This window comes from Pipistrellus kuhlii, unplaced genomic scaffold, assembly GCF_014108245.1.
Source record: "Pipistrellus kuhlii isolate mPipKuh1 unplaced genomic scaffold, mPipKuh1.p scaffold_m20_p_1, whole genome shotgun sequence".
Taxonomy (NCBI): domain Eukaryota; kingdom Metazoa; phylum Chordata; class Mammalia; order Chiroptera; family Vespertilionidae; genus Pipistrellus; species Pipistrellus kuhlii.
Genome location: NW_023425404.1, coordinates 186,206,835 through 186,221,883, shown reverse-complemented (window position 1 = coordinate 186,221,883; position 15,049 = coordinate 186,206,835). Strand labels below are relative to the sequence as shown.

The 15,049-nt window shown below is 48.4% G+C and overlaps 1 protein-coding gene across 1 annotated transcript in view; it reads right to left on the bottom strand.

Moving 5' to 3' along the window:
* Positions 1-1,494: 1,494 nt before the first annotated feature.
* LGI2 (leucine rich repeat LGI family member 2) overlaps positions 1,495-15,049 on the bottom strand; it is a 29,808-nt gene continuing 16,253 nt past the window's right edge. The window contains exons 7-8 of the mRNA XM_036419330.2: positions 10,540-10,704; positions 1,495-6,933 (exon numbers count right to left, since the gene is read on the bottom strand). Of these exons, the coding sequence (XP_036275223.1) occupies positions 6,116-6,933; positions 10,540-10,704 (983 nt within the window). The 3' untranslated portion in view covers positions 1,495-6,115. The remainder of the gene's footprint in view (positions 6,934-10,539; positions 10,705-15,049) is intronic.

Below are 15,049 nucleotides of genomic sequence, written 5' to 3'. Positions count from 1 at the left end.
TCACTCTACGAACTTGAGCAAGTTACCTAAGTGCTCTGGGCCAGGGCTTCCTGATATTGCTGATCTTTAGCTGTACAACCCAGGGAATCCTTCAACCTCTTTGTGCCTCCACTTTCTCATCTGTGAAATGGGGATATAAGATATAAGAGTGCCTGATTCATGGAATAGTTGTGAGAATAAGCGGAGTTAAGGCATGTAACACCCTCTACTTAACACCTTCAATCATATCCTTTCAGAGAATATCGATTGGGGAACACTTTTGGGTTAGGTGACATGAGGGGTGACAGGGAAACAGTGATGACAGACACAGATACAGCCTCTGAAATGAGAGTTTCCTCCTGCTGTGGCTCTTTCCACACTCACGGCTTAACTGGCTATCCAATCCCCATGTCAGTTTCATCTTTAATTTCCTAATGGCTCAGGGAGCATTTGTTTGAATTAACTTATTTTTTTCTTTGCAAAAGTCCACTTTCTTCTTCCTCTGAGCCATCCTGACTAGAAATGATAGTCTGTAGTTCCATGCTGAGAGAGACCCGTTCTGGAACCTACTCATTGGAGGGTTTCACTGGTTATTTATTGTGACCGAAATGCAAATGCATCGGCAGTAAACCTAAGGGGGGAAAGCTAGCTCAGCAGTCTGCGCAGAACATAAATGCAGATGGAAGCGGTGGGAGAAAGTGTCATTTCTAGTAAGTGGAGCAGATACTCCACTTTGCTAAAAATATGAAATGCCAGAAAGTTCTCCTGATTTTGTGTGTTACTGAAAGAAATTTAGGATCCAGAATGACATGAGAGCACACTGTATTCAAAGGGAAAGGATAAAATAGAAAATAAAAATCTACAAAAGGGATTGTGAAAAAGAACAGAGCTTTACTGAATTCTATCAGCTCCTGCCACCTGCCAGGGGTCCTCTCTCAGCGCTGGCAAATTTCCCTTGTCATCTGGTCTCTTTCATACCAAAAAGATCCTTTCCAAGTGGTTACATGCATTTCTCTGGCCTCTGTGGACAACGTGCAAATAGATGGTAAGAAGTAGGAAGCTTGAGCTCCCCAGATCCGCTTAAATATGGAGACACTGCCTTGTCCCTGAGTTGTTGACGTTTGGGGGGGAGGGTGGCATGAGGCTTCGTTTCTACTCCGGATATCTCCTTCCACATGGATGAGACTCCTAGAGCACAATACTCCCAGAGGCAACCTGCATGTTCCACTCTCCATCTGAGTCAGTGGTGGTGTCCTAATGTGACTGGTGAGTTAGCACAGAGAACCTGACATGCCAAGCCAGCCTTCCCCTTCCCCTCCCAGTCTGCATGCAGAGAGCGAGGGTGTCCCCTGCTCTGCATACTGTAACTCTGCCTTGTGGTGCCCATCTTCCTCTTAAACAGGGACTAAGCCACAAAGACACCTGGGCACACTCAGCTGCCCTGGGTAGGCATCCCTTCAACTCTAGAACTCAGATGGACGTATCAATATGCAAGCAGACCAGAGATCAAAGCCATAGTAGGCAGGAGCTATTTTTTATTCATAGGTATACAGGACATAGTGAATTAAGAGGCATATCATTTGTTAACTCTATTTACCAAAAGGAGCTAAATATACGTTCGGCCTTAACAACGCATTCCTTGTAGCTTGCATACCACAAAATTTGCTTTCATAGACAGATAAACTATTCTTACGTTGCCTAAGTTATGCATTTAAAATACTTAAAAATGGTACCAAATGGCATATTGGCCTATTTTCTCACAGGTCTTATGCATTCCTGATAGTTAAAGGGAGTGATGGGGAATGCATAGTTTCCTACTAGAAAAAAAAAAAAAAAAGGTGGATTCTGAGACAAGCAATGGAATCATGTAGGGATCAGAGTGCCTCGGTTTAGATTTCAGTAGCTTTCCAGATAATTCTTATTCTCATTAGCACTATTAGCGGCTCTCTCCATTAATAATTAGGATGCTGTTCATTTGCCTGGTCGTTCCACCGTCTACTTGCCTGGCTGAGGCGAAGGAAATCATTATGACTTGTTCTTTTCCTCCAGTTCACTTCCATGTTCCCCAAAGAGTCTCCTCCACAGCCATCTGCCCTGCTTTTCTATCCATTTCCTTTCCCTCTCCCCCAAGTCTGGACCATCTTACTCACTGTGTCGACAGCTGGGTTATTGCATTCTATTCCAGGGTGCCATTTAACAGAAGCTCTGGTCACTGCCTAATTAACTCTACTGCTTTGAGCGAGGGGCTGATACTTCTGCAGAAGAATCAGGAAGCTGGCTCAAGAGATTTTCTTTAGGAGGCATGCAAATAGATTCCCCTCCCGCAGACCTTCATCTCTCTTCCATTACACCCCGGTGGAGAAATTTCCATCCTGAGTGTTCCTGGCAGCCAGATTTCCATCGTGAGTGTTCCAGCATCCTACGCTGATTTCTTCCCTAAAAATACACAGCCTCTCACTCCACAGGGAAGAGAAATGCAGCCCTGCCATTCCCAGCGTGCTCCCTGAAGGCTGACTGTAGCCCAGAGCAATTCATCATCACTCGTGCATCACAGTTTTAGTTTTCCCCCTCGTGGAGCTGTTCTTGTTTATCTTGTGGACATTGTGACAAGAACCAGACCCGTCTTAACCTCAGCATCTTTCCCTTAGCTATGTGAGGGGAGAGGCAACTGGGCCCGTTAGAAACCCTCTTGAGAACAGAAGATTACCTGCAACTTCTGGAAGACTTTCAAGAGTGGGGTCTTTCATTGTAACGGCAGTTGTGCGGTGTTTAATTGTGAAATGGACCAGTTGATTGGATGGTGTCTAGTCAGCACTCTTTTCCTCTGGATATCCACATTTGGTTGCATTTTTAAAATTTTCTCTCAAGGTGCTGCTATCTTCAAAATCCTGATTAAAACATGTTCATTTGGAGGGCCTAGCAGTGCTCACAGGAAAAAAGTACAGTCTGTTGGGCAGAGGGCAAGTCCCTGGTTTTCCAGAATTTCTGGTCATGTTCCAGTTTTGCCACTCACTATAAAGAATCTTGAACAGGCAACTGACTTAGAACTTTTGTGTCTATTCCTTCTCACTGTAAATGGAAAAATATCTGCCCTCCAAAAAAACTGGAGAACTATTTATGAACAAAGAAGATGAATACAAATCTACATGGAAAAATATAAAGGTGGTCTTACCAGCCACTGTCTAAGGACACAGCGCCATTCAATCTGAAGACTTATTTTTAGTCTTCATAAGGGATCTGTTCCTGGCTCTGTAGAGTTTGGGGTCAGGTCCTCACTTTAAAGCTATGTCTTGGCCTCATGGCTAGGTGCAGGGACTCAGTCTGGGAGTCACACCACCAAAATTGTAAAGACAAAACCAGCAGAGATGATCAAGCAGTGGGTGATGGGAAGGAACGGAGCAAAAAGCACAGCCCCTCCTGATGCTATCTCTACAGGGATGGTCCCCCAAGACACCCCGCTTTGAATTCTTATTGTTGCTTGGAGTTTTTTTCTCTTACATTTATTACGGGAAGAAATCTTCTTGCAGAAATTGTTTAAAACTTGAGGGACTCTTGGGATGGAGCAGTAAGATTAATGAAGCAAAGCTTCCATCGCCTGGCGCCAAGAACATCTCCACTCCTTAAGTCGGCCAGAACCAATATCTCCTCCCTCAGGGCAGGGACTCTAGGGACTGCAAACGAGGATCTTGTCTGAAAGTTTTTTTTAAAAGAAACAGAAAAGAAATCCTGATTGCAACTGAGTGGCTTCCCCACCCCTGCTCCCTCCGATCCCCGCCTCCATCATAAGCTTGGGATTTTTCTTTCATCCTGTCTCACCTGGACATCCTATCTCACCAGTCCCCCCACACCCAGCCCGGCACCCTGTGCTCCCTGGTTTTCCAGATTCTGGGCAATGGTGATCAGGGTGGTGACTGCACGTGATTAGCCTCTAATTCCATCCCCAGCGGTGAAGCTGAAAGACTAGTACACAGCTCTGTAGAGACAACACCGTGATGTTGGAGCAGTTGCCTTCTCTATAAACATCTGAATTGGGAACATCATTTCGATCTGGCACAGGGCTGGGCTGTCTAAACGTCTCCTACTTGACTATTCGCCAAGAACCTGTTTTCCCACCCAGCCTTGTCAGAAGGGTTCCATGTGCCAGAAAGAATAGTCTGACCATTGTGACAACCCGAGGAGTAGCTGAGCTCTCCCACATCCAGCCGCCAATGCAGGGATTGGGGCATTTGCAGTCAATGCAAACAACCAGGAAGAGGAAAGAACACAGGAGAAAATCATTGGTGCTTAAAAATGACAGACAACACGCCACTTTTCTCCGGTTCCCTCGGTGCCTCATGGAAACATCCCAAGCAACAAGGCCACCGTGTGTGAATGAGCTAGTTCATGAAGGTCCCTGGTGTCCGAGACTGGGAGCGGCCTTCAGTCCCAGAATGTGCCCAAGAGAGCTGCTGTGACATCAGCGCATTGTTCTCTAAGTGCTATTTATTGCCTCGGTCCGCATTGCTTACAGTCTGGAAACAACACACACATTCATATTTGTGTCAAAACATCTACCTACTCATGACTTGGCAAACACAAATCATTAAAAAAGTAATACAGTACAGCGATGATGCTATGCTCATGGCTACGAGTGGTGGGGTTACTCTTTGAGAGCCACTCCTGAAACCATCCCCTTCCTATTCTCTGAAGAGAGCCAGCTAACCAGGCAGAACACCCCCTGGACCCTCCACAAAACCAGATCCCTGTCCCCATGCGCTTCCTGATGGTCCACACCAGAGAGACCCATTTGGAAACAGGCCACCTGGGCCCCTGAGTGCAGACCCAGTCTATGGGATTCTACGTGTCCGGCTCCTAAGCTGGTCCCTATTGTTCAGTCCACCGCGCTCCCCCACCCCTTTCTGTGTAAAGCCCCCTATCAGCACATGTCCCCGAGGGAGCAAAGGACAGGAACAGGGAGGAGTGTGCTGTCCTGAGTACCCCGGCTTCTACAATTTGGTGCTACAGCACCTTTGGAAGGACTGAGCTGGCAGCAGCAATATCAGCAAATCAATAAAGCAGATGGCTACATGAGCAGGGAGGTAGGCAGGTGGACAGGTAGATAGGTTGCTATTCAATTACTTGAAATATTAAGTTGCCCATTAAGGGGGCAAAGGCATGCATCAATCCAAGGGCCATCTCTAGGTTTCAAAGTACATGGAGATGTGTGTGAGGTCCTCCTAGACTCTACAAACTCTTGGTTCGGAAATGCTCATCAGATGGCAAACCCTCTTCTATTGCTCTAAAGGACAGAATAGAAAGCACCATTCGGTCTTTGGGCTGTCTGCTGGCGACCTGCAAACTCAGAGAGTGGGTTCTGAGAAGCAACGCATCAGGGAGAGCATCGAACAGGCATTGCTGCTCCAGCCACCACGGGGGTCAGCGCTGAACCACAGGAAGAGGAGACCTTCTTTGTCTCCCTCCTGGGCCCACAGCCCATGCTGGGCCTAGACAGGTGTCAGCAGAATATTTTTTTTTTTTTAGCAAAGGAAGCAATTCATCAAACATTATCGTGTTGACACGCCCATGACAAGCATCCATATGAGCCAATGCAATTGCCAAGGTTCTGCTGGGAAAGGGAGTTGGGGGGGGGGGGGGGATGTTTGGAAATTGGGAGGGCTCAAAATAGCAATGCTGAGTGTTACCCGATTTTTAAACTTACCATCAGCAAATCTTTTCAGCTGACTTTGGCTTTAAGAGTCCTTACCAGAAAGATAGCTAAAATGGGGTGAGACGGGCCCATAGTTTGTTTGGTCTTTTTAAAAATTTCATTGTTAAGAGCTGTCCTATCTTATCTGATTTTCTCTTTCCTCATTTAAAAAAAAATATCACATTACTTTCCTAGATGGTATGAGTTACTACTGTACTCGTTTCTCAGGAATTAGAGGCTTCTCTATGTCTTTTTAAATGGGAGGATGGACGTGGCATGCAGTTAGCCAATAAATGTAATCCCTGATTAAAATGTGAGTTCTAAACATTGGAACACGTCTATTTCCCCAATGCAGTGTTCGTGTCAGACCTCTGAACCTGGCTTCCCTTTACATATGTTTTCTCGGTTCTCTCCCGAGAGCTCGTGCTGTGTGTCCTTTAAAGTCACCGATCACAAGCTTAAGTCAACAACTATGTGTTCAAAAATCTTTGTTTTCCCTTTGAAACTGGACGCAAAGAAGAAATCCCTCCTGTCAGTGGAGACGGCCGTGAAGGAGCGGGGCGCCTGCACATAGATCTCCTTGAACTTCTTGAACAGCTGCTTCTCCTTGTCCCACTGGTAGATCTGGGAGAACGTGTAGTCGCTCCCCAGGGCCAGGTAGTGATTCTCTTTGAAAGAAAAGGGCTGCAGGGTCATGGCCCCCCGGGACGGGAGAGCCTGGATCTCCACGAACTGCTTGTTATTCCACCTCATGACCCTGGAGTCCCCAATGAACCGGGTGAGGGACAGGTAGAGAGAGTTCTGCATGCGGAAGCTCTTCACGGCCAGCACGTCTTCCATGTTGGGGATGTCGCTGTGGGGGACGAACTTCTTGGAGCTCTTATTCCACTGCAGGATGATGGGGACCTGGGAGCGGCTGGACAGGATCAGGTGCGACTTCCCGTCTATGTCCACGAACTCAGCGTCCGTGTCCCTGAACCACTCGTGCAGGGACTGGTAGGAGTAGAACCCTTTGCTGTTCCACTTGTAAACCGTTGACAGGCCGGCTTTCGAGCTGTCGGCGATGACGAAGAATGTCTCGTCCTCGATCTGGAACAGCTCAATGTCGTTGGGCTTGGAGATGCGAGAGACTTCGATGTCTTGGAATTTGACAAACTTGGTCCAGCTCTCGTCGTACCTGTAGATGTGAGAGCCGCCGAAGAGCTGGGCCACCACCACAAACACCTGGTCGTCGATGAGGATGGCCTTGCAGCCCACAATGGACTGACCTGAGCCCCAAGAGAGAGGAGAGGGGGTTAGGGCAGTCGTGGTTGAGATGCTCCTCCACAGTGACACAGAGACCTGAGGGAACTGCTGGTGGGGAATGTATGATGGGGCAGCCCCGTTGGAAATCACAGAAAAGTTAAACCATTGAAAAATTAAATATAGAATTACCATATAATATAGAATTCCACCTCTGGATCCTAAGCCAGAAAAATTCAAAGCAGGGTCTTAGAGAGATATGTGTCCAGTCATGTCCTTAGCAGCATTATTCACAATAGCCAAGAGGTGGAAGCAAGCCAAGTGTCCACTGATGGGTGAGTGGATAAACACATGTGGTCTACGCATCCAATGGGCTTTTATTAAGCCTTAAAAAGGAAGGAAATTCTACCCAGCCAGCATGGCTCAGTGATTGAGCACTGACCTATGAACAAGGAGGTCATTGTTCAATTCTCAGTCAGGGCATATGCCTGGGTTGTGGGTTTAGTGTGGGGTGTGCAGGAGGCAGCCAATCAATGATTCTCTCTCATCGTTGATCGCTCTCTCTCTCTCTCTCTCTCTCTCTCTCTCTCTCTCTCTTTCTCGCTTCTCTTTCTCTTTCTCTCTCCCTTCCTCTGAGAAATCAATAAAAATCTTTTTTAAAAGGAAGGAAATTCTGACTCCACTTTTATGTGGTACCTAGAGTAGTCAGATTCATAGAAACAGAAAGGGGAGGGGCAGGTGGCTGCTGGGTCTGGAAAGAGGGAAAAATGGGGAGTTGTTTCATGGGTGGAGATTTTCAGTCTTCCAAGGCGAAAAGGTTTCTTTTTGCTGCACAATAATGTGAATGTACTTAACACAACTGAACAGAACATTTCAAAGTGGTTAAGGTGGTACATTTTATGCTATGTCTAGTTTCCCATAATTAAAAAAAAAATTAAACACTTTTTATAAATGGTGGCTCCATAGAAATATGTAAATGCTGGTCACCTGGGTCTCTGTGTCTTCAGAGGCAGGTGTACAAGCCAGGAAATTCACTGACACACCAAATGCACTGGCCTCATGATGTTCAAAAAAGCACGTCCCAACTCCACAGGGCAGAAGGAGGCCATTAAATGACTGTCAGATAGTGGGAGTGAAGGCTCATGGGCAGAAGGAAACAATTTTAATAAGGGCTCTTGAAGACATTGGCCTCTTCCAATGGCCGGAGCCAAAGGAAACCTAGATAGTCTGACTGCTGCCTACACTCCACCAACAAGGTACCAAAAAGCACAAAGAAAAGAATCAAAATCATGGTCTTGCAAATGCTGAAATGATACTTATGTTTTGATATATTTATTAGTCATCAATCTATGCTCATATTCAAATGCACTTTTTAAAAATAAATGTGAGCTTATCATACAAATACATAGGCTTCTTATTAACCTGTGTTTTCACTTGACCATGTTCACTTGTGAATATTCTCCCATGATATTTCCTCTTCTATAACTAGAATTTCAAATACTACACCGCATTCCACTGTATGAATGCACTGTCCTTTGTTTAACTAATCCTCCACTATTGGACATGGCAGTTATTTCTAGCTCTCTGTGATTGTAAATAACATGCTTCCTCGTAGAGAAATCGTTTTTGGAAAACCATCTGGCAGTGTTCTTATGTGTTTGCTGAGTCAAACATTGTGCACATTTTTAAGGCTTCTGGGTCTAAACTACCACACCACTCTTCGAAAGCTGCCCCGGCTGCCGCCTGCCAGCACTGACTAAGAGTGCCCGCTCCTGCTCTTTCTCCTGCACCACCGGGCCCCGGAGGTGCCTGCTGCCGAAGCACCCACTGGCCTGCTAGCCTCAGTTGAGGGGCGTGAGAGACAGAAAGAACTGACTTCAGAGATGCTCCCTAATGCCTCTGCCCCGGTGAACACTTGTAGCCCATAGAGTTGCCAGTAGCAGCCAAGATCATGTGTGTGTGTGTGTGTGTGTGTGTGTGTGTGTGTGTGTGTTTTCAATAACACAAACCAGCACCTGGCACCTTACAGGCACAACCAGCATTGCCCAAAGCACTGACATTGGCTCTCCCCGCACAAGAGCAAAGCGTCACTCTGCTCCCACCTCCTGGGGAGAAGGCAGAGGGGCCGGCTCATTCACCCCTCACCACCTTCCAAGTCGGAAAAGAGAGAGGCAGAAGCGTGTGGCCGGGAGTCCCTGTCTGGCCCCCCTTTTTCCTTGCATTGGGGCTGGGTGTAGGGTGCGAAGTCTCGGCTTCCCTCGGCAGGTTCACCTGAGCGGCTCAGTGCTGACTCTGCACTTAGACTCAGGAATGTGAGCTCAGCACCAGGCGGCCAGATGGCCGACAGCAACGTGCTCCTCTGAATGGCCTCTCAGTGGCATCTGCGCGTGTGTCTCACAGACCTCTCAGGGCTGTGAGATGAGGCTCATTACGACACTTTCCCTGCCTCCCACATCCCCACACCTGCTGCCAAGCCACTCGGATGCCGGAGAGATTCCGAGGAGCCGCCCCCTCCAGACATTCCACCTCTGCCCACTTCTCTCTGGAACAGCAAAACGCTGCCCCATCCCCAAACCAGGACCCGAAAGGAAATTGTCTCATGGGCTGACTGTGGGGCTATTGTGATGCTGCTCATAAAGTTAGTATCATTATCAGGTTGCACTTGATAAATGAGAAGTGTTTGTAAGGTTGTTTTAACTTTACCCACTTATTTAAAAAGCAAGCCCTAATCGGTTTGGCTTAGTGGATAGAGCATCAGCCTGTGGACTCAAGGGTCCCGGTAGGGGGTATGCAGGAGGCAGCTGATCGATGTTTCTCTCTCATCGATGTTTCTCTCTCATTGATGTTTCCAACTCTATCCCTCTCCCTTCCTCTCTGTAAAAAAATCAATAACAAATATATATTTAAAAAATAAATAGATAAAAATAAAAAGCAAGCAGGCCCTCTGTTTTTAATAGCAGTAAGACACTGGGGGCCTCCGCCAGCACTAAAAGAATCCTTAACCAAGTCTTTTCCCAAAGGCCTGGATTTAGAGAGCCATGCATTCTTAATTGCTTGCATTTATTGCAAGAAAGCAGTGATCACCAGGACCTGGCAAGGGGGCTAGACAGTGGAGGTGTGTTTACATGCATGTGTGCATGATCACACATGTGTGTGCATATGTACTGGCATATATTTGTGCACACATGTGCACACATGCATATGTACATGTGTGTGTGCATGAGCACGTATGCTTGTGTGCACTTGTTCATTACCATATTGTTAATAATCAGCTTAACAAAAGGCGAGGATTTGTTTAGCTGCTACAAAGTGGGTGCAATCGAAGGTGCCATAACTGCTCAAGATCAAGGTTCTTGGGGTGACCTCTCACCTCTCCAGGGAAATGCTTCCCACCACATATACCCCATCACTCTCTTCCTTTTCAAAAGGATCCCCCACAACAAACAAGATCGCCACCTGAGGCTTCCGGTCCCACCAATAATGGACCATGTCATGAAGCAGTCAGAGATGAGGATGGGCTGGCACGTGTCCCTAAACTCTAAGCCAGGGAGCGAGCCCGGGGGTCCCTCGGTATGGCAGAGAATGTTTCTTCTCTCGCTGAAACTGGGCCGATACCTCAAAGCCACACCCACCTGTGATATTGTCATAGCTCCGGAAGTTCATCTCAATGTGGTCCCACTCCAGCACCATGCAGTTCTCCATGCTGGGCTGGGCGATGGCCACGTACACGTCATTCTTGGAGTTGAAAGTATCCACCGAGACCGACTGGTAGGGCAACGTCTGATGAACCACAAAATCTGGGAATAGGGGTTTAAAGAGAAAAGCTCCATGAGATGCCTTGTAGGAGTCATCGACCACCCCTTCTTTCCTTTCTCTCATCAGTTTCAACAGGAAAAAACAACTCTAACATCCCAGCCTGTTTGACTCTGGGAGATTCCAGAAAGTTTCAGGGTGCACAGGACTCCCAGACTGAATGCACCGCTTCTGATACAGCTTCTTTGAGATAAACAGCTCACAGGCGTGGCTGAAGGATCTCGATGGCTTAAACACATCTGGTGAGACCTGGCTTTCAAAAAGGCTGGACCGAAAGGAAGCCACAGAGCCGAACTCCGGACACTGCCCTGGAAAATTCCTCGGGGAACCAGGGCGGCAGGGGGCGGCCTCGTTTGGGGAAAGCTGTGTTTAACGCTCTTGGAAGAGCCGGGTAGTAAAGAAGCATGTGGCTGGGCTGGTTCTCAAGCGGACCCGGCCATCGGATCCTTTATCACCTGTTAGCACACTCCCAGCTCTGCATCGCCCTGCGGGGGAGGCTGCCTCGGCAGGTTCACCAGGAGAAGTCAACCTCCCAATGGCTTCCTGCATGTTTAGAAACCAAGCCACCCCCTCCCATGAGGTCTCAGAGGTTTATAAAGCCCTCCATGGGGAAGGAAAGACAGTCGCTGGCTCCTGGGCCTGGTGCAATGAGTGACGGCTCTGCCTGGGGTCCGGACTGCTCAGCTAGCACTCACAGGAGGTCTGTTGCATTTTCAAGCAACAGAGAACCTGCCCAATGTGAGCACATGCTTGACTCTTACGTTTAGTGGTAAATTAAAACTCCTCATCCACACGGCTCCCCTGAGCTATGACAGACTCACTGTATTAAGTCTCAGTAGGAAAGGTACAGTTTACCAAGAAATGGGGTGAGGACGCCCCCGGATACAAGGATACTTAGTGCGCAGGATAGCCGGAGAATCGATGAAGACAGCGGGGAAGGACACTAATAAAGTTTAAGTTCTTTCTTTAGCCAGAGAGCCTTCATTTGTACTACTTCCTGGCAGGTTAAATGCTCCCAGGGTACAGTGATGGTGCACGCCTGGCTAAGGAGAGTCGCTCTGTGAGAAAATCATTGCCCCTCAATTCCCCACACTGTCCTTATAGGGGGCCCTCAAGTCCCACCTCCTCTGCAAAGCCTCCCCTGACCGCTCTAACCCCTGGGACTCTTCCTCATTCGTTGAACACCTAATCAGGCACTGTTGTTTACATCCTGCTTTCCACACTGACTGACTCTTCCACATAGCAGCATCAGAGCCAGATCTGGGGACATGGGAGCGATCTTGGAGCCGTGAGTCATTGTACAGAGTCAGAAGCCCAGAGAGGGTGCACATCTGGCCGTGGGCACACAGCATGGTGTGTCCCCGAGCAAAGGGCTTTCTAAGGTCAATCCCCATGGCTCAAGCCCACAGCAGCCACTCGAGAAATGCCTCTGACTGGGAAGCCTCCTACAGCTGTTACACCAGAAAGGCAATAAGAGGACCGGCCACTCCGTAGGGTAGGGATGTCGAACTCAATCAGAGAAGGGGCCAAAATCTAAAATCCAGCCTAAATCGCGGGCCGAATGGTTTACTGAACAGTCATAAACTGTCATTGTGATGGAAACGCAGCGGAGTGCAGTGATGACAGCGCGGTGCGGGCCACATTGCAAGGCCTGGCAGGACGGATTTGGCCCGCGGGCCTTGTGTTTGACACATGTGCCGTAGGGAGTCAAGAGGGACTGTGCTGAGGGAGCGGGGCAGGAAAGGAGGTGGAGCAGCTGAGCAAGTGTTGGAGTGGGAAGCGTGGTGACAGCAGAAGCAGGAGAGAGGGGCAGGGCTGAGGGAGTGAGGGCAACGTGAGGCACCAGGAGGAGCACTGTGCCTGGAGTCAGGCCAGCTAAAACCACTGCCTGCCCTGGAGACCCTGGGTGCACACGTCCCCTTACAAGGCCTCAGCTTACCTATCCACAAGATGGGGGCAATGGTACTTACCTCCCAAGCTTCACGGCAGAGGGACACATTGGGTAACGTTGCCAGAAATGCCTGCCTCAAGGCTTAGCACAGAGCAGCTGTTCAATAAACATGGAACTAGGGTCCGAGAAAGGAGAGTCCACCTCCTCTGTCCTCGCCACCACCCCTGGCCTCTCCCTTGGGGGAGTGTCCATCTCAATGACATCTGAGATAAGATGCCAGAACTGTGACTCCACCATCCTGCTAACGTACCCTCTCTCTGCCTCAGTTTCCTCCCTGTGCATTATGATTCATACTCACTTAGAACTGAACGTAGCACAGAGTGAGTTCTCAAGGCATGCTACACACAGAGGTGGCCCTTTCTGTGTACAGCAGGTGCTTAATAAAGGCTGCTGGCTTAATGAGTGTGGGGGCACTGGCTCATTCTGAGGACTGGGGGGTGGGGTAGGGAAGAATGATGGGGCTGAATGCGTAATGCTTGCAGGTGTGGGGAGAAGAGGGAGACGCAAAGAGGAGGCTGCCTCTGCACCCCGACAATAAGAAGTGGCCAAGGGGTGTGGGGACCGGTGGCAATCAAGGGTGAGGTCCCCCCCCACCCCAGGGAGTGGACTATCCAGAAGAGCTGGGGCTCAGGCTTCCACCTACACGTTAGCCTGTGACCTTGGGCAAGAAACTTGAGCCTGAGGTTTCTCAGGAGTAAAATGAGGGGGGTGTTCATTCTGTAGGTTGTTGTAGACACTAAGTAAGAGTGTGCATGTAGTGTCAGCACAGAGCCGTCTATGGAAATGCCTCAGCGGAGTCAGATACATACAAAACGATATAGTTACATGGAGCTAGATGGTCGTAGGTCCAATGATAACATTATGCTGCCTGCATGAACACAGGGAACAGCCCTAACCCTCTGCCCAAACCCCCAAATACCAGTGCTGATCAGCCAAAGAGGAGCAAAAAGCATCAGCCTCGGCTCTTTCCTGTTGGCACACACAGGACCAGCGTAGGAGCCAGGAGGCGCTGGCCAAGGACACAGGCTCCGAGGCTCTGTGCTCACAGGTCCAGAGATGGGAAAGGGAAGCCGGCATTGTCCGCTGCCTCTTTTTTCAGAGTTAGCAAAGGACTCTGAGGACGCAGGTGCACTCTTTTCATTACAACCCGGAGGCCTATACACCACACCTCTACCAGGGCATTTGCCTAACCCAGGGCTGCAGAAGCGTCCGAACATGCGTGCGATGCCCCTAGCGAGCGGCTTGTTCGAGTCAGGCCCCTGACTGCTCGCTGGCTTCCCAGAAACATGAGCGTCTGCTTAAAAGCGCAGGTCATCTAAAGTGCAGGCCCCGAAGTCAGCGTTTTATTAACGATTCCCAGAACGAGCGAAGAGCTGCCAGACTGGAGAGCATTTTACAAATCTGGCCTTCCATGGTCTGATTGTCGTTTATTTTCCCCAAACATCGGTTTCATCAGATTTTGTATAAACTGAGTGTCTTGCACAACACAGACGGTTAACTCATTTGAATTATAAATCAAATTGCTAATAGGAAACCCCTTTCTCCCTCTATAACCCCCCTCATAAAAAAGGAGGAGACAGCCCTAGCTGGTTTGGCTCAGTGGATAGAGCATTGGCCTGCAGACTAAAGGGTCCCGGATTCCAGTCAAGGGCACATCCCTGGATTGTGGGCTTGATTCCCAGCAGGAGGCAGCCCATCAATGATTCTCTCTCATCATGGATGTTTCTGTCTCTCCTCCCTTCCTCTCTGATATCAATAAAAGTATATTTAAAAAATAAAAATAGGAGACAGTCCAGCTGGCATGGCTCAGTGGTTGAGTGCCAACCTATGAACCAGGAGGTCACCATTCCATTCCCAGTCAGGCACATGCCTGGGTTGTGGGCTCGATCCCCAGTGTGAGGCATGCAGTAGGCAGCCCATCAATGATTCTCTCTCATCATTGATGTTTCTATCTCCCTCTCCTTTCCTTTTTGAAATCAATAAAAAAAATATATAATAAAGGAGGAGGGAGAGAAGGAAAAGAGAAAAAAACAGGTGGAATAAAATGATTGATATATGACCTTGTGTGCATGGGGGGAGGGGACTCAGATTTAAATATTGTCTTCCATCCTCATCTTAATTTATCTTTCACAAGCGGCAAATGCACAGCCACGTGGAAAGCTCTTGGAGAATGTGCGCATTGCTATGACACTAATTTACTAGTGTTTGAGTATTATTGGGATCTCTGCAAAAGCCTGCCACTTTCATTCACACTGGATTAAGTTCATGATGTCAGTGGGGCTCTTCCAATTCAGGCACGGCTCCCCCCGGAATCAACAGATTTTTGCATAGCTATTTATAGCACTTGCAGAGAATAAATTATACATGATGCCTCCCCC